Consider the following 27406-nt stretch of genomic DNA (forward strand, 5'->3'; position numbering starts at 1 on the left):
CTTCACATAAACACTGCTGAATTACCTGCTGTATGATTATTGGGAAGAAGTTGAGTGAATGTTGATATGTGATACTTCTGAATTGAAGTGTACCCACTATAGACCTAGGCTTATGTGATGTCATTGTCACCTCTGTGTAGACTCTAAAAATGAATATCAATACTTTCTCAGATTTTTTTGTTTGGTTTTATATTCTATTCTTCAAGATTGGCTTTAGTGTAGTAGTTTTGGAATGCTTGGAATGACTGTAAAGGAAGCAACATTTTGCATATGAAATTGAAATACTATACAGGTTTGTATCTTTCTAGATAGGATAGAATTCTTAGTTGTTTTTATATGACCAGCAATTGTATTTATTTATATAGATATTCAGTGATTATATATGAGTGACATCTATAAGCCAGGTGATGATATAGGTACTGCAGATACACAGAATAACATAAAATGTTTCCTTTCCTCAAAAAACTCTGACTAATGAGGGATACAGACAAGCCAGCCGATGAGTTACAGTTGCATGTGAGAATTTCTGCAAGAGGCATGTACCTAACGTGGGTGTGGGTGATCTAGGAAAGCTGAATTTTTGTACTTCGCTGAATTTTAAGAAAGAGTAGGATGGCCAGGTAAAGTCAGCAAGGGAGGATGTTTAAGGAAACATTGCAGCCAAAAGCATGTAGGCACACGGCACACAGGAAGCAATTGTGTGGAGCTTAAGCCTAGGGTGGTGAGTAGAAATGCTGGAGTAGCACGAAGGGCCTGGATCATGGAGGACCAGGTGTGCCGTGCTGAGGAATTTAGTTTGAATTCAGTAGGCAGTGGGCATCCAGTGAGTTTAAACAGCATTTGATACAGAGAACTCAGGATCCAGGAAACGTATTTGGATGAGTCATGGGAAAGTCTTAGATGAGATTTTATGTTGATGTGAAGGAACTCCAGGCCAGAGAGAGAGATGAAGACATAGGAAAGGGAAGGTATAACACATGAGGTAGGATCCATGTTTTGCTTACATTTCCTGGACAACTCTAGCATCTACTACCTAGATCTTATTTTTTTTGGTAGTTGTCTTTGTGGCTTGTCTCTTTATTTGAGTGTCTGTCCTTTCTGGCCTTTTGTTAAATCTTTAATTTGGAAGTAAATTAATAAACTAATGTCAAGTTGTTTCCACATTCTGTTTTAAGAATAATCTAGATCTTTTAAAACTTCAGTAATGTGGGCATTAAAAAATCTGTGATTGCCCAACTGGTTTATGTCAGCATTTTGGAAAGAATATCAGTCTTTAAAGCAGTGTTAGAGATATAAACCCTCTGGGGAATGAAGAATGCCTGGTGCATGCTAATTTTGTACTTATCCAGGTGGAAGAGGGAGAGGAGTAGCCAAAGCTATAGATAGAACAAAGGCATGTCATTTGCAACCTGGTCTCAGTTTGGTCTTAGCTCTCCTCACCAATCCCATATCGGGACAATAGTGGTTTATTTATTTATTTTTAACCTGTATCATATTAAGATCTTACTTTGACAAATCGCATTTTGATTTATAGTCTGTGCTTTTGGCATGTGCTTTAATGGCATTAGCCAACTCTAGACACATACTGAATTCATTATGTACCTTATGTATGTAAGTAGTAATACTTCCTTTTAATGAACATACGGTCACATCAAAGTGCTGGGAGGTTGTTTTACAAAAGCGTCTTTGTGCCGTGCTCCTCAGAAGTTTTGAGACGTGTGTTAAGTAGAAGACTAATATGCCATATTTTAAATTGTATTTTAATGGAGTAATATGTTATAATTTTGCCCTCTCCTTAAGGTGAATAGACTGTTAAAGTCTGTTAGAGTCTTTGATTTTTAGGCTTGGGTTTTTAATTAGAACTCAACATTTTTGACATGTAAATTTTTTTTGTGACCAGATGAATTAAAAACTCATAAAGTAAAATTTACATTGAATTTATATCCTGAATTATGATATTGGTAAAAAGTAGGTAAGTAATTCTTTTTCATATTTTCTATAGGCAGAAAGAAATTCACACTTACATGGCTATATGTGGCTGCACTAAATCTTGACTATGTCTGCTGAAAGGTTTCTTGTCCTTAAAATGTGGACACCCTTCAACCATGTTTGAGGGCAGAGCTCTCCCAAGACAAGTGGGTAGAGGCAGAGAAGTGAACCAACAAAGAGGGAGGGCTCAAGGTCTAGTCCATCTGAGCAGGCTTCCAGGGGAGTGGCTAGCAGTCTGCACCACCTGTCTCAGCTGACTTGGCAATCTTAAGACTCATCCCACTGCTCATCAGTGTGCTGGAATCTGAGCATGCGTCTGAGCAGGGGAACAGTTTTTTTAGTGAATTCATCCATGGAGTCAAATGCGTGATGGTATCTGGAGGATTCTTTGGGAAAGGGGGGTCTATGGAGGGTACAAGGAAACCCCTTGAAATAGAGAGATAGAGGCCAGTCCTTGAAGGAAGGGCTAGGCAGAATGTGAGAACTTTGGCCAAGCAAGCTGAGAGCAGCGTTCTGGTTCAAGTGGTTCAAGAGTGCAAACCAGATATTGGGGTTGGGGTTCTTATGTTTGGTGTATTTGGTAGGCAGGACTGCAGCCTGGTGAGCACCAGGGATTCATTCTCTTGTCTAAAGGTTCCTTGAAGGCAGATAACAGTTTATGGGCAGGTAACAGTTTCTGGAGGGATGCGATTCCTTGTATACTGCCAGGTGTGGTCAGAATTGACTCAGGATTGACTCAGGCGCTGTGTGGCTCTGAGGCTGCAGGTTGAAGGCTATCGGTAATTGCAACAGGGAGAGGGCACCTCGACTGTCTCGGAAACTAGATCTTTCTTTGATAATAACCACTGACCAGCATTACCAGGAAGACTTTGAGAATGTCTGGGAATATGGGCAAGAAACTCTACTCACTGAAACATAGTGTTTGATTCATTTTATTTTTCATTATGAAACAAAAGTGAAAACATTCATAATAGCCATTGTGCCAGCCTTGTCTTTAAAAGTTGAAAGTAAAACTAATACACATATTTTTAATTTGGTATGACATTTTATAATATCGAAATTTATTGTTTTTTAGATCATAGGAAATGATTAGAAGCATGAGAGTATCGTTAGTTGTTTTTGGTTTTGATTTTTTAACAATTGAGTTAAATACATGTTACCATTTTCCCACATTTTAGAGATGAAAGGAAAATTTTTGGCATCTATTGAAAGCTTTTCGGTGAAAGAGCTGTTTTTATGGTACTATTTAATTTTAATGTATGTAATAGTTTATCAGAAATGAGTCTATAGCCTCTTTATTAAAATATTTTATTTTTAAGCTCTGACATATTTATTGACTGCAGACTTGAATCAAACTGTCTAAAATATTAGAAATGTCTTTCTCAAGTACAGGGGGCATTATTACACCTATAGTTAGTCCTCCAATCCCACTCCCCACAGAGAGAAAGTTTCGTTTTACATGCTTACATGTTGCCAAATGTGTTGGCTTAAAATACATGGCTATAGTAGTGGATGTATGTGGTTGCAATTTGACATAATTTTATTGATAACTAGTAGTGTATAAACTTTCTTTTCCTGTCTCTTTATCTGGGAGATACCAAATGTTCTACTAGCTGTTAGGAAGTATTGAAATTAAGCTGATTCCCACAGTATTTGCACCTCAGTCTTCTGCCTCGGCACGTGGACTTGGCTGTAAAGGATCAGAATAGCTGCTTTCTCATTTCCCTTACGGTGATCAGGCTCTGCTAAATTGATTGGCACTAGCCCAGCTCACAGCCTGTTGCTTTATGAATTGATTGCTTTAGACAACAAACAGTTATAACACCTTCCTACATGCCAGCCATTGTTGGAGATGATGGTGGGGGAGAGAACCAAGTTCCTGCCCTTAATTTATTTATTCCTATGAGAAGTGAAACACTGATGTAAATCAGATGATTCAGACTGCTGTTAAAAAAATATCCTGTACGGCAAACCTATTTGAATAGTCAAATTAAGATCAAGATTTTTCTTAGTAGCTACAGAGTTCCTGCAGAACCAATTGGATATTCTTACTATACCTTGAAACAGTATCTGTTAAAGATATCTTTGTGTAGTGAGTCTGAATGTTTTGCTTTTATGGTTAAAAAGAGAATGAAATTCTGATTTTCTATTTCTTCTTCTTTTAGAGTTTCGAGCCCCAAATAAAGTTTCCCAATATAAACATTGAATCTGGGTTGCTGAGAGATATTATTCTGATAACTGAGGCATGTTAGGATTTGGATACTAAATAAAAGACTTATCTACAACAAAACAAGAAGGAAAGTAAATTTAGTAGAAGGAAATAGTTTTATTCTTATAATGCTTTGCAGTTTACAAATGCTTCCACATGTGCTTGAGTCTGATCATTTCAATGGCTCTAAAAGATGATAAGAGAAGTTGGTGTTAGCCACACTTTATAGATGAAGAAAACAGACGAATGAGGGAAGGGATGTGCCGAGAACCTGAGTTAGTCCCGGCAGTCTGGGTCTCTAGACCCAGTGCTCTGCTTTTCATGTAAATGCCCCCGTATACATTCTTTTCCAACAATCAAGATATCGGGTTCTGGTCAGACTGATTTGATAACAATTTGATAAGGTGTAGAATCTTCCTGTGATTAGAGAGAGAAATCTGATAAGATACAGGACTTACTATGGAATAGATAAATGTTCTCAAAAGGCAGCTAGCTTCCAGTTAGAATTCCCCAGCTGGTCCTTAGCACGTGGTTTCATGTATTTATTATGTAGCTCACACTCAGAATCACCCCTGGGGCAGGCTGAGCCATTCCTGCGTTTTTGTAAAAAGTTGTGTGCATGTACTCACACACAAATGAGGAAAGGAAAACTCCAAGGACGGTTCTGTGTCAGTGACATGATTCACTTTTCCAGTCCTTTTATGAAAGGTGGTTTTGTTACATCCAAGGGCTTCTTTTGACTTGTTATGTAATCAGCTTCTCAAGTTTTCAGTTGGTTTATTTGAAATTTTGTGATTGCAATTTATAAAATTGGTAGAGCTGGGAGGGACCTGAGAGATCATCACGTTCTACCCTGTGGCTCAAGCATTGAGGAAACTGAGACACAGGGTCAGGAGTTGTCCAAGTTGCTAGTTGCCCACAAAAAAACAGAACAAAACAAAACAAAACAAATCTGGCTGACTTAAGGAGAAAAGGACTTTCTTCAGAGGACAAGGAGCAAGAGGCAGAAATGCTGGGAAGGTGGAAGACCTAGCTTGAAAAATAAGGGACCAAAAATGATTTGCAGCAACCAGAGCCACAGGCAAAGTCCTGTCCCAGAACCAGAGCACGGAAGACGTCGTTGCTGGTCACTGCACATTGTGTCTTGCTCTGCCACTGCTGCCCCTAGAAACAGGACAGTGCTGCTGCCGTGGCCTCCACTTCCAGATTGAAGGTTCTTTGGGTCAGGTCACTAGCTCTCGATCGAAGTCTATGTTGAGAGCATCTGACTGGCAGAGCCAGGTTAGAGGCCTGTGTCCCAGGGACCTCTATTCCTCTCCTGTGGGAGGGTAGCCTGCCTTCGTGCAAGACTTATAAGATGGGGAAGGGGGTTTAGATGCTAGGAAGCAAAACCAAAGTGCCAGACAATCATCTGCTACAAAAATATGCCCAGTTAGTGATTCTTTAAGGGATTAAAATTTGGGTTTTCTGGCTTTTCCTAGGATACCGAATTTATAGCTCATGTTGATTTTCTTTGTAAAAACTGGCAGAAGCGCCCGAGTTTTTAAGAGAAAATGAAGAGAGGATTAAGAGTTGGTAATTCTAATATTTTAAAACATGTGAACACTGTTTTCCTCTTCATTGAAAACCATTCTTTTGTCTTTCTGTTCTTTATGACACACAAAAAAACATACCTTGCTTCTTGTCTTTCAGTGGTAAAAACTTTAGAGAGAGAAAGAGAAACAAAAACAGCGAACAGTACAGAGATTATAGATTAGTTGTGTCAGGTCCAGCATCTCGGTAGACCGTTGTCCTGGTTCTTTGGCTCCTTGCTTGGAAAATTCACAAGCAGGGCCAATCTGATGGAGTGACCACAAACAGGAAGAAATTCCACACAAACAGCTTTTATTGCAGAAAAGAAGGGAGAGTACGTACAAAGCGAGAGTACGTTCCAGAGAGGAATGGGTCAGTATCCATGAGTGGAGAAAGATGTTGAGGACTCCCAGGTGTTTCCTTTTATCGGCCTGGTAGGGATGGGGAGGGCTTACAGGAGGTGTGGGATGTTACCAGATGATTGATATATAGGATTGACAGGTGTTCCTATAACAAAGTTTCAGGTCCACAGGTGTGTGTGCTCAAAACTTCAAGTTCCTGTTCCTTGGGGTTGTTAGCTGCATTTTCCTGCAGTCCCTTCCCTGGCTTCTCCACCCCTAGGAACCTCCCCCCTGGCCTGTATCTGCCACCTGCAGATTTGATCCCTGCCTAATAGTTGTTACACATTTATTGCCAGTCTGATGAGCAATGAAACCATTTAGAACTGAAAAATATTCAGGGCTTTTTTATTGTTGTTTTTAAGTATTTTAGGCAAAAACCATATGTTGTAATTAAAGTATAAAGTAGCCTTGGTTTTCCAGTAATTTTTTTCCTTTTAATAATAAAAGGTAATGTTTATTGAGAACTATTAGGTTGTAGCATGCATTACTTATCTCACTTCTTCCTCACAATAACTCTGTGTTAATTCCATTTTCATTCCCTTTGCATGGCTGAGAGAATAGACAAACCACTAGCAAGAGGTTTCATAGTTAGTAGAGATGGGACTTGAACTTAAGCACGTACTCCTGTAAATCAAGTTTTGTAAATCTTCCTGTAATTTAAGAGAGAAGAGAAAGAAGATATATCTGGAGTACTATGTTTGGTTATATTTTAGGAGAACTACAGAGGAAGGAGAAGGGAAGTGTGGTAAGAAATGGAAAGACTTTGGGGAGCAGGTGGCTTCTCCAAGTTAGGCTGTGAACTTGCTTTCTGTCTCTGTCCTGGGACAGCTGGGCTAATCTCCCACAGTGATACTTAGCTCAGTGCCTGGCACATAGTAGGTGTTCAATAAATATTGGCAAAAGGAGTTAATCTCAAGCATCCTCAGGATAGTTTTCTTGGGTTAAGATGCTATGCCATCTAGACTTCTGGCTCTTAATTAAGAGGGATCTTTGCTCTCAAAGCCAGACATTCAAAGACAGCTCATCAGTGAATTTAGTGCATTTCACAAACCTACCCAGGTTTTTAGGCCACATAATTGTATGTCTATAAAGGAGTATCTGTAGGATTTCTTGCTTCCTGACTTTCCAACTTCATTTCAATTAATTTTTGTCAATCGTTCCCTTTCCCTTTTTCTTTCTTAAAAATATGAAAAATAACTATTTTTGGCTTGTGCTAGAGAGAGAATTGATAGTCCTGGAGCAGGCACAGTGAGTCCTCACTGTAAACTAATGAATAGGGTCTTCATTGTAAACTTCTGTATTTTTGTACAGTAATAGCTAATGAATACCAAAGCGTTCTGTTGTTTGCAGTTTAAATGTGGTTTCATTTTTGCTCAGCCCTAGCTAGATTCCTAAGTGTCTGAAAAGTAGAAAACTTACTCCTCATTAGATTCACTTAAAACTTTTTCAAGACAGGAAAGTCCCGAGGGTATAGAAACTTTATGTACTTAAGTATGTCACGTTAAGGAACTTCACAATGTTTCGTTTACACAGGGCCAAAGACCACAGATCCACCCTGATTGCTAATTATTGAGATTGTAAATAGCGTGTTCGAGAACTTAGGGTGAGACAAAAGAAACAAGAAGGAACAAAAGGCCTAGGATAATGAAAAGGATATTGTGAAGAGAAAGGCCTGGCAGAATTATGATGCAGGTCACATCCTGTGCCTGCATTTAATTGTACCTTTGTATTTAATAATAAAAATGATTACAGGCTCAGTGCTAACAAGTGTCCCTTCTTGAGAACTGTAGTGTGGATAGGTGACAGCAAATTACTCCAATTCATAAACTTGAAATAATATGCTTTTATTTTGAATTTCACCCGTCTATCCTAGAAGACATTTCCTGCAAAAATGTACACCAATCCAGGAAGATTTTTAAGCAAGTTCCTGATAAATATACACAAAACATAGGTGAATACTTTAAAGTATAAATGAAAGAAAAGAAAGTCACTTTGCAGGCACTTCTTAACACATTGGGGTTGTACTAACACCATAGTCACATTTCCGGTATTTTATGCTTCATGTAAGCTTTGGATATAACTGCACATTAGCATTGACTTAGGTAGTCTTGCTGTTAGAAACTAATTGCCTTCTATGGGTTTTCTCTACTTCTTGCTTATCTTGACCACTTTCCCTAATTGCCCTCTCCAAAATATAGCCTCTTCCCTAGAGATTTGCTCTGTCTGCCCTCTACTTTTTCCCCTTGATTGCCAACATTGCCATCATAATTGTCTTATTAATTTACTTTATTTGATTTTTTCTGACTTTCTGATTAGAATGGGGATCCATAGGGCAGAGACCAAGGAAATCTTATTCTCCCTACTCAGTAGCTCCCTGGTGCCTAGCGCCATGCCTGGCTCACAGTAAATTGCTGTCTTAATCATACATCAAATCCTTGCTGCCTTTACTTTATCTCTGACCTCCTCCCTTTGCTTATATTTTCACCCAAGATTTTGGGGTAGAAGACACTGTTTCCTTTTTCTGCTATGTAGAGAGAGAATAGTCCTTGGATCCATCAATACCATGACTATCATTGAATGGAGGTCAAGGGATTGAGGACTGTACCTGGAATCTTTAAGCCTTGAGTGCATTTCCTTATTTCACCACTCCCTGAACTGCAGTTATGTTCTATGGTCATGTGCATTTGTTCATATTTGCTAGGCAGCAAATGCTGTGGTAGGTGCTGAGAAGCAAAATTGAATGAGATGCACTCCATTCTTTCAGGAATATATTATTAGTATTAGAACTGATGTTCCCTAGATCTGTAACTATGTCTATTTGTGTGTCCATTATAAACCCAGTCCCTGGCATAATCCTCAGCCATTAAAAGCACTCAGTAAATGAGCGAGTGTTGAATAAAAGTATTTAGAAAATAGTTTGTGGTATAATAGATGTGTGTACAAAGTGACATGGAAACACAGAAAAGGGAAGGCCATTGTGTCCAAAAGCAGTCAGGGAAGGTTTCATGAAGAAATGATTAAAAGTTGAAAAGTTTACCTGATCGGTACATCAGGTGTGCCATGGAGTAGGGACAACATGAACAAAAAGCCAGAGGTGTGAAAGAGCAAAATCTTATTTGAGGTTGGGCAGTATGGTCAGTTTGGAAATTTAGGATAAGTATGAAGGGGTGGTGGGCATTGAGGTTGTTGGAATCATTATTAATTCCCTTATTCAGGTATCCTATGCACTAAATAGCTCCCATGGAACAAATTAATCATCTTTTATTTATAGCAATTCTTTCCTTTTTTTTTTAAGAGATGGGTTCTCACTGTGTTGCCCAGGCTAGTCTCGATGGTCTCAAACACCTGACCTCAAGTGATCTTCTTGCCTCCTGAGTAGCTGGGACTATAGACGCAAGCCACCATGCCTGGCTCATTTATAGCATTTCTATAGGAAAATGAATCCAGTTCTAAACAACCACCTTAGACTACAATTTTGGAGATAGAACCTATTTGGAAGTTGGGTCTAACTTTAGTAGAAAATTGCCTACATTGCCTATTATAAGTTATCTATTGTTATAATTTCTCATAAAAAAGCTACAAATCTCAGTAGCATAAAAATAATTAGGCTTTATTGTGCATGCATTGGAATGGTCCTCTAGGTGGCTTTTCTCTTTTCGTCTGGGGTTGGCTGGGCAATTCTCTGGTCCTACCAAACTTGTACTCCTATGTGGAGGTGTTGGTTATCTGTCAGGTGATGTAGGATGGCCTTGGCTGGGATGACTGGGGTGACCTCCACTTGCCTCTCATTCTCTTTCTGGTACCAGCAGGCTAGCCTGGGCATGTCTGTTTCATGGCCTTGGCAGAGGTCAAGAGCACAAGCAGAAATATACAGGTACTCTTTTGAGCCTCTGTTTTTATCACACGTACTAACATTCTGTCGACCAAAACAATTTCACATAGCTGAGTGCAGAATCAGAGTGGGAAAAGACACTGTGAAGACTCGTAAAGGCATCGCTACAGGGAGGGCTGAAGGATTGGGGCAGTTTTTGCAAGATGCTGCGTAGTCCACAAAAGCTCATCAAATCAAAATCTAATTATAACTTTAGATCTAATAGAAGGGTATGATTTATGATTTTTTTTTCCTGATTTTCTTCATGAAGCATGTCTTTTGCATTTAATTCATGCTTGGCCCCTTTTAGACGTGGTGGGGCAAAGTCAGAGAAACCAGAAATAGGGAAAAGGTTGAAGTGAAATCTCGAAAGGGATAGGGAACTATTAAAGCTTAGCCATTACATGCACTGTATAATTTCAGAGTACCCAGTTCCTCCCTTTTCTAGGGCACCGAAGCCTAGAGGAATACAGTGCATCACTTTCATTCCCCGAGTCAGGTTGGTGGCACACCCAAATGTTGCAACCCAATTATTCCAAGCCCAGAGCCATTCTCCACCATGTCTTATAAGGTGCATTCTCCCTACATTGCCCCATGTGCCTCCTGGACCCCTGCCACGGCTCACGCAAATACTCACTTTTATAAATGATTTACTTTTGGAAGTTGCATTGTTGTCAAAATTCACCATGAAAAGCATGTTGTCATTTTGAGTTTTCCTTTTTAGGTTTACTCATCATATGTACTTAAAGCAGAATTTAATACACACACACACACACACACACACACACGAACACACACATGAGCATACACACCTATTCCGCTCTGCCTCTGCCTGCACTCCTCCCATCAGAAAGGGAAATTAATGGTTATATTAAATCAGCTTGAGTTTGGTAGATTAAACTTTGAATGACCTTGCCACACCGTGAAGGGGAAGCTACCAGAGAGGTCGATGTGATGCTGTGAGTCTGAGACAATGAAGCATGCTATGTGGATTTCGTTAGAAATGAGATTAAAGCTTTCTTTTAAGCATCCTTTTCCCACTTGCTGGACATAGCCAACGTGATTACATGAGACACAAGTCAGGGCACAGGGAGATGGAAGCAAATATTCTCAATATTTCAACAGTGACAATTTCTATTGATGATGAGGTTATGGACGAGGGTTATTTTAATTAAGAACTATTTTTTCTAGCAATTAGACTTTCTATACTGGTAGCTAGATATCAGATAGATAGGTCTGTGCATAGATAGGTCTGCGTACAGTAAAGGGCCACTTGAAAGGATGTGGTATTAAAGGAAAGACTGTATGTGGATTTTCAGAGCATCACAGAAATTTAGAACTGAAAGAACAGGAAAATGCCAGGTAATTTGTTACCTGGTTTTTTTTTCCGTATTTACTCATTCTTCATACCCTTTACACATTCAATGATTATTTCTCTTTTTTCAGCTATTTTGCATGTTAACTTAGTTGCCAAACTTTGACTTTGAGGAGAGCAATATTGCTATGTCTCCAAAACATTATATTTGAGACCTGCATTTTAGATGGTTACATTCTAAAATATGTGTGGTCATGTATTTTTCATGTAAAATATCTCTCACTTTCCTGTGTCCAGGGCCCTGGAGGATTCAGATAAAATCTTCTCTACTATCACCAACCTTCATTCTTTCTGGTGGATAGATTTTATATTTTGTTTTTCTAAACGAGGGAAAACAGTTATAGTTCCACCTCTTACGTGCTTCTCTTCATTGAGTTGTAAGCTCAGTATGTGCACATATGTAAGATTTCAAGTGCAGAAGAGAACAGAGTAGGAAACAGATTTTCACAGTTCCCGTCTGGGTCCTTGTGTAAGTGCCAACATAAAGCTATTCACTGATCGGTAAAAAACAGTATACTGTTGCCTGGCTCTAAGGAAACGGATTTGAAAATCTAAACTTAATAAGCAGATCAATTGGGTGGGGGTTTAAGATTATTGTATCACATTCCAATGACATGCAGTGTTGTCAAAAACTTTTTTCTCCAGAATTAAAATTGTAGGCAGCATAGAGATACCTTTCAAAATGTCAGGAAGGAGGGCTAGGGAAATTTAGTTAAGAATAATGAAAATATATGACTTATATCCCAGGAAACATACAGTGCAAGATCTGGGTATCTCAGGGTAAAGGGTAAATTTAGTGCGGGTAGAGGAGGAGGAGGTTTAACTTGCATCCGAGGAGGTAAGTGGATTAAGCAGAATGTCTGGAAAGAAGAGGATTGCTGGGTAGTGGTGTGAGCCCCAGGGCTCAGGGGAAGTTACATCACTTGCTCCTGAATTTTTAGGAGTTAATAATAGCTGTGCCTCTGTTTCCCTGCAAAGAAAGGGGCAATTGTGGAACAAGTCCTGAGGGAATCATTCAGAACTATTTCTGCTTCCTTCCCACTTATTCAACATAAATATAAGGCCTAGTTTGGGGTTAAATTCAGATTTTGCACATTTCTGCCCCCCTCAATTTCTTGCCACCAACTTACTGATGTCTGAGATTTCTTTAACAAGAGGGAAAGCATTCCATTCCATAGTTAGAGATAAGACTTCCAATACCTGTTTATTTAGTGCATTGAATGGAATTTGGCTAAACTCAACACTTACTAGATACCTATTTTGTGCCAATATTAATGAGGGAAAATAAAAAAGATGAACAAATGAAGCTTCCAGCTTCCTTGAGGCACAAGAATCACACTGTAATTACAGTGGGATGTAAGTTCCGTGACGGTAGAGATCATCCTGTGTCCTTCTCATTGTTATGTTCCCGCATTTGTCCCAGTGCCTGACTCAACAAAGGTTTTTATTTTTGTGAATAGAATGGGTGCATGGATGACTATAGTATCAGAAAGACTATAAAATAGATATGTACAAGATATAATGTTGAACAATTTTGCCTGGGAAGGATGCAGATAAGGGAGACTTCTTGGGGAGCTATGTGAACAAGATCATGAGAGATCAACAGAGGTTTTCTGGAACTTCCAGAATAGTATCCAGCCAGAAGTATAAGTGTGGACAAAGGCATGAAGGTGGGAAATGACACAGATGTTCAAGGAGCTGCAAATAACTTCCCAATCCTAGAAGGCAGGACTAATGGGAGTATAAGAATTGTGGCAACAAGGACCGTATCACGAATCCTTTGTAAGTAAGTGGCATCCCTGATTTGAGTCAAAGCAGGTGCTGCTGGGTACTGGAGGTAGATGTGGCAAAACAAAGACCAATTGAACTTATTTCTGACTCACATTTTTAGCTGAGGTTGGCCTTGTTTACCTTTAATAGTATTGGGATTTAGAAGCTAATTACAGAGACATTGGTTTAGTATGGAAGCAACAGCTTGATGAACTATACCTATACTGCTCCAATGAGATTTTATATTTTAAAAGGGAAATTTTGTATTTCCAAAGTCACCTTAGAATCAGACGATTGTGTAAGAGGTATACCACTTTCCAAAGGAATGTATCATTTAATAAATGAAATTTCTGCTGGTTCCTGTGAACAGTGACTTCATTTAGAATTTAAAATAGTTCAATTACACAGATTTGTCCTGTCTGTAAATCAAGGTATAATCGAATGGGTGAGAGTTTCTTAACACCTTCGGTGAGGATGAATATGACTTGGATTTTTTGTATTACCAAGTACTTACCTCTATTGGGTAGGGTATTTCCTTGTTATATACATAAATCTACTAGACAGATTGTGTGGTAGGGGTGCTGTGTTATCTCCTTAGTTTAAGGAGAAGGTCTACAATGGAATTTTTATTTAGTTTCTTTGGACTATTTTAACTTTGTGACCCATATTCCAGTTTTAAATAAGGAGCCCTACATTAATAAAAATTGGTTTCTTAAACTTAACTTTAAATATGCTTATTGATTATTTTAAGCAACTAAAGGGCCATGCTGAGTTGAAACTGATAGAATTTCTTCACTTTCTTCCCACTTATACCTCAACTACTCCTGTTGTTATTTTCTTTCTTCTACTACTTTCATTCTGTTAATTTATGGATAAAATAGCTCCTTATTTTGCACACTAAGGTTTAATGTATGTTCTGCACTTGATAGAGCGTTTAATTTGGGGGGAAAGGTTCTTAGCCGATTGTATTAGTTCAGTGGTTTTAGAATAAGATGTTTGTGGGGAGGGGCAGCAGAATCTTCAGTCATTGATTCTCTCTTTATAACTTTGCCCTTTTAGCTGGAACAGATTACTTGTGTAGTGCTGCTTGCCCTGCACAGACTGAATCACAAGGAAGAAACTTTACATAAACCATTTATACTAAATGTTTGGTATGCTGGCAACATAAATCAACAACAATATCCATTACAAATTCATCCCTTTATCAGTATTATCTCGATAGAACTGATCCCAATGTGTGGGAATTTGAACCCTGCTTCAATACATCTAGCCCTGGATAATTAATTATTCAGGGCACAGAGAACCTGGCCCCTGCAATGCAGAGTAATTCTTCCTGGTCAGCGTTAACTCCACTGGCAATAATAAATAGAAAAAGTCTCTAGTGATGCCAGTATTTTAAAGTGATTAATCATCTTTCCCCCCTTCTCCTCCCCCTTAGTTTTCTTTAACTAGGATTTTTCAGCAATAAATCTTTAACAATACAGGTAGGAATTGTTCTGTAATTAAATTTTGCCCTGCTTAATTTCTTACCTTTTATGTGTGATTAAAAAAAATGCTACATTTTAAGGAGCCCTGGTCAAAATTCAAACCAAGAAAAATCCTTTTACAGAATAGCAAGAGATGCTCTATAGAAGATTAAGCTCTTGATTTTGAATATTAGATAGAGCACATACTCTTAAAAATTGTTCATCAACACCAGTTGGGGTGTCAAATATTCTGAAGTTTTGAATCGCTTCACTTTCATGCTTACAATTTGTCTGTATTAGGAGAAGTCTGACATATACATATGTTCCAACACTGAGAGAATAATTACTTATTTCTTAACTTTCAGATAATTGATGTCAGCTCTGTAGGAAAGGGATATTTTTCACCATTTTTGTGGTACACAGAATGCACTCGCTGAAGTGGCAGGTAGATGCCTGACTGAGAATGACCACGTATTTTTAAACTGCGCCCTGTCGAGCTGCCCAGCCATCATGTATATCCTGGGTGACAGGGACAGATGTGACATATCTGTTGTGACACACTTCTGTACCACCAGTCCATGGCTTGAGGTGACTCCTGTTCCTCCCCTGATGCTTCCCCCTGCTGCAGGACAGCACAACGATGCACGGATGAACCTTGCCATCGCTCTGACTGCTGCCAGGTATGGGGCTGCCACCGCCAATTACATGGAGGTGGTGAGCTTGCTCAAGAAGACGGACCCTCAGACAGGGAAAGTGCGCGTGAGCGGCGCGCGCTGCAAGGATGTCCTCACAGGTATGCCAAGTCTCTGGGAGGGAGGTATTTCTTAGCATCTTGCCTGGCTTATATAATGACTGAGTTATAATTTTTCTGTCACTTTTCTTTCATTTAAGCCACATCTCAGAGTCATATTAATTATATTCCTTATTGTCAACAATGACTGGTTTAACATGAAAATTTCCCTCGTGGGACTCGGCAATTTTTCCCCTTTGTATTATAATTGTAATAATGATAATGATAATAATAAATGCCCACAAAATTCCCACAGCTATGAATGCATTCCGTTTTCTTTACAAAAACATGTTATTAATAAAATTAAATAAATGTGCCAAGTCTCAAAGTATCATTTAGGTGACACAGCCAGTGCATTTACACGTCATTAAAGTCAATCACCTTTAACTTCGGTTACATTTGCATTCTTGCCCTGATTGTAGGGCCATGTAGGCAGCTTCGAAATTACATCATTTCTCGAACAAAAGCACTGTGAAATGTTATCTCATAGCAACACTGTTTACACACTGAAGTTTTAAGAAGAAAGCAGATTATTTACTCATTCCACTTTCTTCACGTTCGGTGCCTTGAGGTACCTTATAAAATGGACTGAGAACCACAATAAACAAGTGGAATGCTTTTCTTTCTTCGATTCAGACTTGTTTTTGGTAAATTTACTCAGATCCGAGCCTTTTGTTTGGCTCTTCAATAACTCTGGCTGCTCATGTCACTTAGTGTGGTATGCAGTATACTTCACCATAGGTTAAGTTAATAGATGAATTAATAATCCACAGCATCCGTGAACAGAGAAACAAATGGGATGTGTGATTGATGCTGCCTTCTTTCACAGGGCAGGAATTTGATGTGAGAGCCAAATGTGTTATCAATGCTACGGGACCTTTCACAGACTCTGTGCGCAAAATGGATGATAAGGACGCTGCAGCTATCTGCCAGCCCAGCGCTGGCGTCCATATTGTGATGCCCGGTTATTACAGGTAAACCTTCTTCCTCCACGGTGGTCATCGCCCAAGAAAGGGGGTCACAAGAGATCGTCTATGTTTAATTTCTTCTTCTAGCATACCTTTCTTAATAATAGACGGGTCTACCTTGCTGTTCAAAATGAGGAGAAATAAATAAAGGAACTCTTTCAAAACACAAAATTTCTTAGAAATCTGGGAATTTCTTAGCCACTTATGACAATACTTATTTCTAAGGGTTAATGATTTGGGATCTGCCTCTTTATCTACTCTGTTCAGTTTAGTCACCTTCAGAGTATAAGAATTAGTATTTTTGAATTATATTAGGTCATTAAATATGCAATGTCCGATTTTGAATCAAAAGCGTAGTTTATTATATCTCAAACACGAAGCACTACAGTTAATCAAAGTATGTGCCTAAACTATCAACACAGTTTTGCCATCTTAATGGTAGCTTGCTTATGCCAGCAGTGAAGAAGCCTGGAGAGTGAGTGGCGATGAAATTGTGAAAGGTTTTCCACAGCTTCTTGAGCATTGAATATTTTTCCTTGCAAGAAGTGGTCCAAAGCCTGGAAGAAGTGGTAGTCAGTTGGTGCAAGGTCTGGTGAGTACGGTGGATGACAGAGAGTTTCCAAGTCCAGCTTCTGTAGGTGGAACAAGGTTGTATTTTTGTGACATGTGGTCTTGCAAGAGGATTGACCTGTCTCTACTGACCCATATTGGCTGCTTAATTGCAAGCATCCTCATCATTTCATCCACTGCAACCGATTGACTAGGTTTCATGAAGCTCTAGTGGATAATACCAGCGCTGGACCACCAAACAGACACCATTAGCTTTTTTTGATGAATATTTGGTTTTGGACTATGTTCCGGCACTTCATCTTTATCCAGCCATGGTGCCTAACTCTTGTGATTGTCAAAAAGAATCCATTTTTCATCACACATAACAATACAGTGTAGAAATGGTTCGCCTTTATGTTGTGACAGCAAAGAAAGGCAAGCTTCTAGATGATTTCTCTTCTGATGCTCATTTAATTCATGCGGCACCCATCTATCCAGCTTCTTTACCTTGTCCGTTTGTTTCAAATGGTCCAATATTGTTGGAATAGTAACGTCAAACCTTGCTGCTAATTCACGCGTAGGTTGAGATGGATTTACTTCCACTACAGCTTTCAGTTCATCATTATCCACCTTGGTCTCAGGTCACCCACGTGGCTCATTTTCAAGATTAAAATCACCTGAACAGAACTTCTTAAGCCATCGATGTACTGTGCGTTCATTAGCCACAACTTTCCCAAACACTTCATTGATATTTCAAGCTGTCTGTGCTGCGTTGGTTCCGCAACAGAACTCATTTGAAAATAACACAAATTTTTTATTTATACATAATTTCACAAAAATTGCTCTAAAAAACATTTGAAAGATAATCACAAGCCAAAATGTGTCTTTGAAAGAATGAGAATATACCTTCACAATAAAAAAAAAAAAAGACCCAAAAAACAAGAAGTGTCAAAGTGAAATGTCAGAGAGATCAACTGTCAAACTTAAGGTACTTAAGGAAATTGGATATTTCATATTTAATAACTGAATACTTTTAATTAAGGCCTTAAAAAATTAATTTTAGCCAGGTGTAGTGCCTCATACCTGTAATCCTAGCACTTTGGCCAGGAGTTTGAGACCAGCCTGGGCAGCATAGTGAGACCCATCTCTGGAAATATTATAATAAGAAAAATTAGTTGGGCCTGGTGCTGTGCACCTGTAGTCCTGGCTATTTGGGAGGCTGAGGCAGGAGGATCACTTGAGCCCAGGAGTTTGAGGCTGCAGTGAGCTATGATTATGCCACTATATTCTAGCCTCATCAACAAGGAGAGAACCCTGTATCTAAAAAAAAAATTAAAAATTCATTTTGTAAATATCCAAAGTTGCTTATGAAGAATCTAAAAATGTTGACCACTCAGGTATTCTTGGATTTACAACTTTTGAAATATATTTTAAGAAATGTTATAGCAAGTAAAAATCATATGTAATTTCTAACCTAGCAAATTAACAAAGATAACTGGGGATGAAGAAATGGGTGGGGGTAGAGATGAAATAAGAATAGCTATTAATTGAAAATCATTTAAACTGGGTAAGGGTACATGTGGGTTCATTAAACTCTCTATTTTTATATATGTTTGCAGTTCTTCATAAGTCAAAAAAAGAAACATTTATGTAGTTCTAGCTAAAAAATTAATAATTATTCCTAATGTACATTTCAAGACATCTGTGGAAAAAATCCATATGGCCATGCTAAGAGTACAGAATATATGCACTGTTTTTATTTCCATATGTGGTAAATCTAGTAGACAAACTAGTAGTTCTATATGAAATAGTGATTAATGTGCAACAGTATTCATTATGACATTATTTGTAGTTGAGAAAGATTAGAAACCACTTCATTTCCTCACCTTAGGGGAATAGATAAATAAATTATGGCAAAACCACACAAGAGAATATTATGCAGTCAGTAAGAATTATAAATAACTTTAATGTCCTTGGAAAATACTAATGATACCATGTTAGTTTGGAACGTAGGACTTGAGATTTTATGTTCGCTAGGATCTAAACAATATATATAGGAAAAAAAAGAAAGGAAATATGTTAAATATTAATGGTGATTATCTCTAGGTAATATGATTATGGATGAGAATTTTTTTCCTTCCTTATTTTAATAATTTTCTATATAGGACATATAAGGCTTTTAATATTTGATAAAACAGATGTGTAGAAATTGTGATATTTTATTATCTGTATTCTCCTAGAATGCTCTTCTGCTGCCTTATAGATGATGCTGCCTTATTAATTATTGGTTCTCCAATGACTAAGTCTTCCTGAAGAGTCCAAGATGCACCCAATTTGTACCAAATACAGTTTTACTCAGAAAAATATTAGAGATAATTTCTTATCCACCAATGTCCAAGGTTTCCTTCTCATTTTCTGGATACCGACATGAGATAGGTAGGCAGTCTTTGGATTTTTACTTTGAACTGGAGACGCCAAAGTGGGGGGAAAGGGCATGTCTCAAATCATGCTTGGGATTTGGCAAAGTCATGACATGTAACCAATATGTTTGTACCCCCATAATTTCCTGAAATAAAAAAAAATAAAAATAAAGAAAAAAAAAAGAAATTTATGCAGTAATACCTAATTGAGTTTTAAAAACTGTTAACCAGAAGTTTAGTTGAAATGAAAAAGAGAGAAGTAAATTATATGTGTTCCCTGTGTTTCTTGAGAAGTTTTTAATAGTTCCAGACACATTTGTATACACTAATTTTGTGTTAGATTAAAAATATCCAAGGCCAGCTAGTTTATAAGTTTTTTTGTTCAGTTGGTTTTTAACGTCTCTAAGATCAGAGTACAGATGTAATCATCATAACCCTTACATTTGTTTAGATTTTACTAGATTGAGCATATTCTCATGTGTATCGTGCCTTATGTTTTCTTAACTATCATCCCATGATGTCAGATGACACATTTTTCCCTAGAGGCCTTATGTCAGTTCTGTCCCTTAATAATTACACCCTTTAGGACAAAGTCATTTTGTGAACCTTAGTTTTCCCGTCATTAAATTGGGAAGACATTCTGCTCTTTCCAAGTGCATAGACAGGGAGACAGTCGGGAGAGTAAATTAAAATGATAGGTGATACCTTGGTATAAGACTTCCTGAGTTTGTTCACCACTTTTTTTCTTGCTAATGGTATGACCTTGAGTAAGCTACTTCTTTCAGCTTCTGATTCCTTATCTCATGATACTACCTGACTTGTATAAAGTTTTGACAATATCTCTTTGCTTTTTTTAATCTCTTTTATTGACTGCTATAGTACCGGCACATAGTACCGGCACTTAATAGTGCCCAGTAAATATTTTTTGGATGAATCTCACCAGTATTTTGTGTTAACTTATCCAGATAGAGATTGTTGCTTTATTTATATTAAAATTTTAATATAACATTTATGAGATTTTTTTTAATACAGAGAATTTCAAATATGAAAATAAATCACAATTCTTCAATTTACTGCCCAGATAACCCTAGTAGACAAAAATAGATAAATAAAAATCATGTAAGTACATGACTAGAAATTTCAATCACTATAGAACATAGAAAGATAGAAATGACTGAAAGCCTCCCTCTCCTTCCTCCCTCCATCCCCCACCCCAGCTCTTCTCTGGAATCGATAACCCTTTCTTCCAAATCCTTCCATAAATTTTATGTTTTTACTTGCACCCTGTTGAAAATTTTGCATGAAAGTGGTCATGCTTTATATATTGTTCTGTACTATGCTTTGTACACTTAATAACAGAGTTGATCGGTGTCTTATAAGAAATATACATATATATCACCTTGATACAATATTTTAAAAACAAAATGCCTTTCTTAATTCTAAAAATTTGGCATTAGCTTCAGGTCCCCTCCACATAAATCATGAATGTGTTAGTCACAGCTGGGTCTATCTCAGCCTAAGGTGCAATAAATGATCTCATTCTATTTTGATGAGAAATTAATGTCCCCATTTTTAGCACCATGTACTATAACCACTACACATCCTGTTGGAGGGGAATGGCCTGCATCCTAGTTCCCATTCAGACTCCGATCCCCCTTGTCTTTAGATTGTGGCACGGATTAAGGGTTTATCCCCTCTTTCAGCACTGATCTTGAGGCAACTATATCTGGTGGGTGGTGTCAGGAGATCTGAGACTGAAATGACTCTCTGGTATCATCAGTCAATCACACTTAGCAGTGGTAACTTAAGGGTTTTGACTCAGTCTTCAGGGATGAACCAGAGCTGGTCTGGACTTTCTGGGGCTGATGATACAACTGGCTGATGATAACTTAAGATCAAGCATTTCAGTTAGAAACTGATCACTTTGGAAATTCAGCTGAGTTCAGTAACCATTGATTTATTGAGTGTAGGCTAGTAAATGAAGAGTAAAGAGCCATGTGTGCGCTGATCTTGTTGGGCTGTTCTCAGAAGTATCTTTATGGCATTTGTTAATTTTGTTATGACCCTAACAAACACTCCACATGTGAAGTTATCTGACACCATGATAGCAGCTTTTTGGGGGAGAAGGGGAGAAGGAAATTTCAGAAAACTCAACACAGAGAAATTATTTTTTAAAGCCACTCTTTAGTTAATATAAAGAGCAAATCTGGATTTCCATCAAAGTTGTGGCTGAAGGCTCTTCCAAGAAGTAGCAATAATATACAAAATGACTGAAATATGTGAAAATAATCTCCTTTCAGCCTACTGATGCTTTTTACTACTGGCAAGAGGTCAATTTTTTCCCCCTATAATGTGTGTACATACTGTTAGCTCTAACACTGATTGCTAAGTGGTTAACAATAAATTGATTTCAGTTTAACTAAGGGCACTTCAGGAAAGCAATGGTCTGCATGAGAAAAATGTTCATTACATTTAATCCTAGACACACACATAAATTAGCAGCAAGCTTTTCCTCCTGATGTCAAATGAATCACACATATTGGAAAAAGACCTATTCCTTGCTGCATTGTATATACTAAAGCCAAGGTAGATATCCATTCTCAAACTTTAGTGTGACCTTGCAGAATTAATCCTTCATAAGAAAACAAACCTTACCCTAAGGAAGAGTATGAGTTAGGTAATTTAGAACTGATGAAAGATATTTCCAAATGGATTCTTAAATTTTTATACCATTCATTAATAGCTTTGTCTTCCCTCTGTGCTTGTTAATTTTATGTTTGAGACATATGTCTTCACTTAAGCAGTTGATTCTCTACAGGGTCCAGTTATGTGTGTGTTGGTAACCATCACCTTCACCTTTTAAACTGCTTTATTGCATGGAAAGTTTTTAAAAGATTCAGTAGTTGTGCTTTTCTAACAGCATTTCCTATCTAGGTTGCTGAATATTATAATTTTATGCTTATATTTATTGGGTTTATTATTTTAGGCACATCATATCATATCTGTATGATGGGATGGTCATATATAAAATTTATCAGCATACAACTTTTCCCATAAGTGTTAGAATCTGGAATTTATCCTTTTGTTTCAATATAGTACTGGTTATCAAATCGAATGCTTAAACTCTGAATCAGTTAATTTCCAATCGCAAAGGGACTGATTTAACCTAAGGGCATATCAGCCCAAGATGAAAAAAGGTGCTTACAAAACATGTGAGTAGCTAGTTCTTTCAAGATGTTTAGAGGGTTTTATGAGGCAAAGAAAAAAACTGTCATATCTAGAGACCAAAAATGCTCGATACTTGTATTTTTCAGTATATTAGAGTGAAAGGGAAATTATTTCCTTGAAGTAACCCGAGTGAAGGTGAGACTCTTAGCTGAAGGTCTAAATGGTTGACACACTTCTGTGGTGCTTTTTGGATTTGCTAAGTAGAAGAACTTTAGCCCATTGTCTCCTGTGTCTCTCAGGTAGGCTGTGAATAGTGATTTCTTTCTGCAGAGGCTGTGTGCGCATAACAGACATTTCATGGGGCCCAGGCGTCCTTACAGAGTAAGACTAGTATACCTTGTGATTTAAATAAAGGAGCTGCATTAGCTAAACTGATGGTAGATTTCTTTTTTTTAAAAAAATTGTTATTATTAATCTCCAGATTTTGTCTGCGCCGCCGATCTCTCTTCTCTATCCTCCTCTGTCTCAGCTTTGCAGCTCCTCTTGGTGGAGGACTCCTCTGATGTGTCTCTCCATGGTCCATATCCGAACAATTGTTCCCCACTGTCCTCAGTCCAACCCTCTACTCTTCTGCCAGCACGGTCAGATAAGCTGTGTCTCTAAACCCTAAGGCATGAAACTATAAGAATTCTAGAAGAAAATGTTGGAAAAACTCTTGTAGATGATGGCCTAGGGAAAGAATTTATGAAGAAGACCCCAAAAGCAATCACAGTGATAACAAAAATAAATAAATAAGACCTGATCGAATTAAAAAGTTTCTGCACAGCCAAGGACACAATCAATAGAGCAAATAGACAATCTACAGAATAAGAGAAAATATTTGCATGCTATACATTGATAAGGGGCCAATAATCAGAATCTACAAAGAACTCAAGCAAATCAGCAAGAAAAAATTAAACAACACCATTAAAAAGTGGGCAAAAGACAGGAACAGAAACTTTTCAAATGGAGATAGACTAACGGCCAATAAACACATGAAAAACGCTCTATGTCTTTAATCATCAGGGAAATGCAAATGAAAACCACAATGAGGTATCACTTATCTCCAGTGAGAATGGCTTTTATCAAAAAGTCCCAAAACAACAGATGCTGACATGGAAGCGGAGAGAAAGGAACACTTATACACTGTTGGTGGAACTACATACTAACACAACTTCTATGGAAAGTAGTATGAAGATACCTCAAAGAACTAAAAGTATTTCTATCATTTGATCCAGCAATCCCACTACTAGGTATTTACTCCAGGGAAAAAAAGACATTTTATAAAAAAGACACGTGGACTCAAATGTTTATAGCAGTACAATTCACAATTGCAAAGATATGGAAACAACCCAAGTGCTCATCAATCCATGAGTGGATTAATAAAATGTGGTATATGTATACCATGGAGTACTACTCAGCCATAAAAAAATGGTGATCTAATATGTTTTGTAACAACCTGGATGGAAATGGAGACCATTCTTCTAATTGAAGTATCGCAAGAATGGAAAAACAAACGCCACATGTACCCAGTACTAAATTGGGACTAGTTGATCGACACTTATGTGCATATATGGAAATAAAACACAATGGAAATTAAGTAGGTGGGAGTGGGGAGTAGGGGATGGGTAAATTCACACCTAACGGTACAATACGCACTATCTGGGTGAAGGGCACACTTATAACGTTGACTTAAACTGTACAAAAGCAAATTATGTAGCCAAAACCTGCATAATATTCTGAAATTTAAAAAATTATTATTATTATTATTTTTTAATTTTTTGTAGAGATGAGGTCTCGCGATGTTGCTCTGACTGGTCTCGAATTCTTGGCCTCCCACCTCGGCCTTCCAAAGTGCTAGGATTACAGGCGTGAGCCACCACGCACAGCCTAAAAAATTATTTTGATTTGCTTTTAAATAGTTGTGAGCCTCTCATTCTTACACATTTGAATAAATCTTTTTTTAAAGAAATTTTTAAGGGAATGATGATAAACATAAAAAGTTGACTGATATACCCTTTTAAATTTGTGTGTAAGAGGGATTTCTTGAATTTTATTGAAACCAAATAGAATTATTTCCTACTTAAGAAATTGTATTAACAGAAGCTAAAAATGTTTTAAGAAATACCTTTTACACTGGCTTGATATGAGAATCCAGTCATATTGAAACAACTGTCTGAAAGTCTGTAGTGTTCCATTTAAATATAACACTTTCCAGTTTATCCACGTAACCAAAAACACTTGAAGCCCCTAAATTAAAAGGAAAGAAAAGAAAAGAAAAGAGAAGAACACTTTCAGATTCCCCTCATCCTTTTAACAATATCTCTAAATTTCTTTGAATGGCTAATGAATGCATCAAAACAACAGTTTCCAGGGATTTAAAAACAAAATCTGATGGATTTTGTTAATGTTTATTTACAGCTGCCTATTCTTTCAAATGTGTTTTATAATTTGATTTTAGAATATTCAATATGTGTCAGTGAAAATTCTTGACTAATATTTTAGAAGATTTTATGTAATCTGTCAGAAGAGGGAGTTTTGAACCTTGATTTAATAGCGTAGTCCACTAGTGTCTTCTGTCTATTTAAAAGATTTTCATTGCTAAGGTGTTCTCTCCCTTTTGACCTTTTCCTAGGACATTGTTATTTAGGTAGTAGTAGAAAACTGAACCCTTTTCTTCTAGATGCACTTCTTGAGATCTCTGTAACCTTGAGATAAAGGAAGAAATCTCATATTTGGTGAAGTGGCACAAGTTCATCTAGGCACAAAGGAGTAAAAAACTTTTTGATTACATTTCAGTTTCTAGAAAGTTAGGTTCTTCACTTTCTTGGGTACTTCTGAGACCTTCTACTGAAAGATGTGTCAAATGTCAAATGTCTCAAGAAAATACTTTTCACAGACTTGAAAAAAGGTCGAAGAGCTATCCTTAATTGACCATTATAAAAGAAATTATAGGCATTTATCTCGCTGCCATTATCGGTTGTGAGTCATCTAAGGACCATGAAAACCAAAACAATTGGAAGTTGAAGTCCACCTTCTTAATTACTCTTGCATTGTTGAGATGTGGAGGGGTAGTTCTACTGTGGAATATTATCATTATTATCACATTTGCTCCATTCCTTTTTGTTACTCCCGTTTTTTTTTTTTTTCTTTTAGGAATTTCTAGATTAGGGTAGGGGAGGTAAAAGTACTAGTTCGTGTCTTTCTTGTTTGCTTGTTTGAGAATTAGTGCATAAAATAGCTTTTAGAATGCAGGTTAATATTAAACTTCTGCTAATTTCAGAAATGAATAACCCTTCTTTTTACCTCAGCCCAGAGAGCATGGGACTTCTCGACCCAGCGACCAGTGATGGGCGAGTTATTTTCTTCTTACCCTGGCAAAAGATGACTATCGCTGGCACTACTGATACCCCAACTGATATTACACACCATCCCATTCCTTCAGAAGAAGATATCAACTTCATTTTGAATGAAGTGCGTAATTACCTGAGTTCTGATGTTGAAGGTAACTGAAGCATTCCTTTAAGCTTGCCCTCCTCTTTCGTATCTCTCAAATCCTTCCAGCGCTCACTGGGTAACTGCCCTGTCTCCAGTCTGACTCATTTTCACATGTGGTCTATTGTAACTATTACTTGCTGCCGCTACCTTTAGAAGTTTTATAAGGGCCGAACTCTAACACGGTGGAGAAAAATTGCCTTTTCTCCTCTACTTTCCACATGCACATGAAACTCATGCAGTTCTTTTCTGATCATTTCTAATGGCAAGATCAGAGTACCACACTCATCCACTTCCAGAATAGGATGAAATGTTTATATCACTGTTTAATTTCTACAGCTTGGGAAGGTCTGGTTTACAGATACAAGATATCCATAAGAAATAATTAAGCAAAGAAACAAAAGGCTGGAGCTATGTATTCTAAGATGCTTAATGATCTGTTACTACATGTAGAGCGTTGACTGGTAGATTTAGCAAAGGAGGATACGTATGCTTGTTTTAATGGAAAAAGCCACAGTTAACTTCTTTCTTATTCTTACCAAGGCATTTTTTTAGCTTGGATGGTGCAACATTTTCTCCACATAACTTACGTAGTGGTTTGGTTTTTTTGCCATCCAGGCTAGCCCTAGAAGTTCCCCAACATGCCACTTCTGTATTTCCTATCTCAGTTAATAATCTGCCATCCACCTAGTCACCCAGGCAGGAAATGGCATGCTTATCTTTGGCGGTTCTTTCTCTTTTCACAGCTCAGGTCTCCATCCCTACCCAGTCTCATCCTTCCATCAGAACTTGCTTTCTGAAGCACAGCTCTGATCATCCCTTCCCTGAACAAAAATACCCCTTAGATGTTTCCTCCTCGACTTTAGGAAAAATTCTAAACTCTCTCCCGTAGAATATAAGGCTTTTCACAGCTTGTATTTGCACATTTATATTCAACTGCTCCCCTTCCTGCATTCTGTGGTCTAATCGTATTGTATTACTTATCATTTCCAAGGCAGGTCATGCACTTCTAAACCTCCATGCCTTGTTTAGGTTGAAGCCTTGCTCTGGGATGCCTTTTCCCCCCAGCTTCTCATCTTGGCAAAATATTTATACTTCAGAAGCTGTCCTTTTTATTTCTATGGGATGTTGGTTATACTGCTTATATGTCACAACATTATATTATAGGTAATAGTCTAAGATGTATTCTCACTTGGAGCTCCTTGAGGGTAAGGATTCTTTATTTATATTTAGCAACAAAATTGTTGTCTAACTGGTATGCTACTCATGACTGTTTTGAACTTAAATGAGTTAGTTATAGACACTTTCAGGGTTTTTGATACTG

General features: G+C 37.7%; 1 protein-coding gene across 1 annotated transcript in view; it reads left to right on the top strand.

The window, feature by feature from the left end:
- Positions 1 to 27406, top strand: part of GPD2 (glycerol-3-phosphate dehydrogenase 2 (mitochondrial)) — a 139075-nt gene that overhangs the window by 89741 nt on the left and 21928 nt on the right. Inside the window, exons 7-9 of the mRNA XM_012640782.1 lie at positions 15282 to 15446; positions 16273 to 16417; positions 25899 to 26092. Coding sequence (XP_012496236.1) covers positions 15282 to 15446; positions 16273 to 16417; positions 25899 to 26092 — 504 coding nt within the window. The remainder of the gene's footprint in view (positions 1 to 15281; positions 15447 to 16272; positions 16418 to 25898; positions 26093 to 27406) is intronic.

The sequence above is a fragment of the Propithecus coquereli genome, unplaced genomic scaffold (genome assembly GCF_000956105.1).
Source record: "Propithecus coquereli isolate 6110/MARCELLA unplaced genomic scaffold, Pcoq_1.0 Scaffold157, whole genome shotgun sequence".
NCBI lineage: Eukaryota > Metazoa > Chordata > Mammalia > Primates > Indriidae > Propithecus > Propithecus coquereli.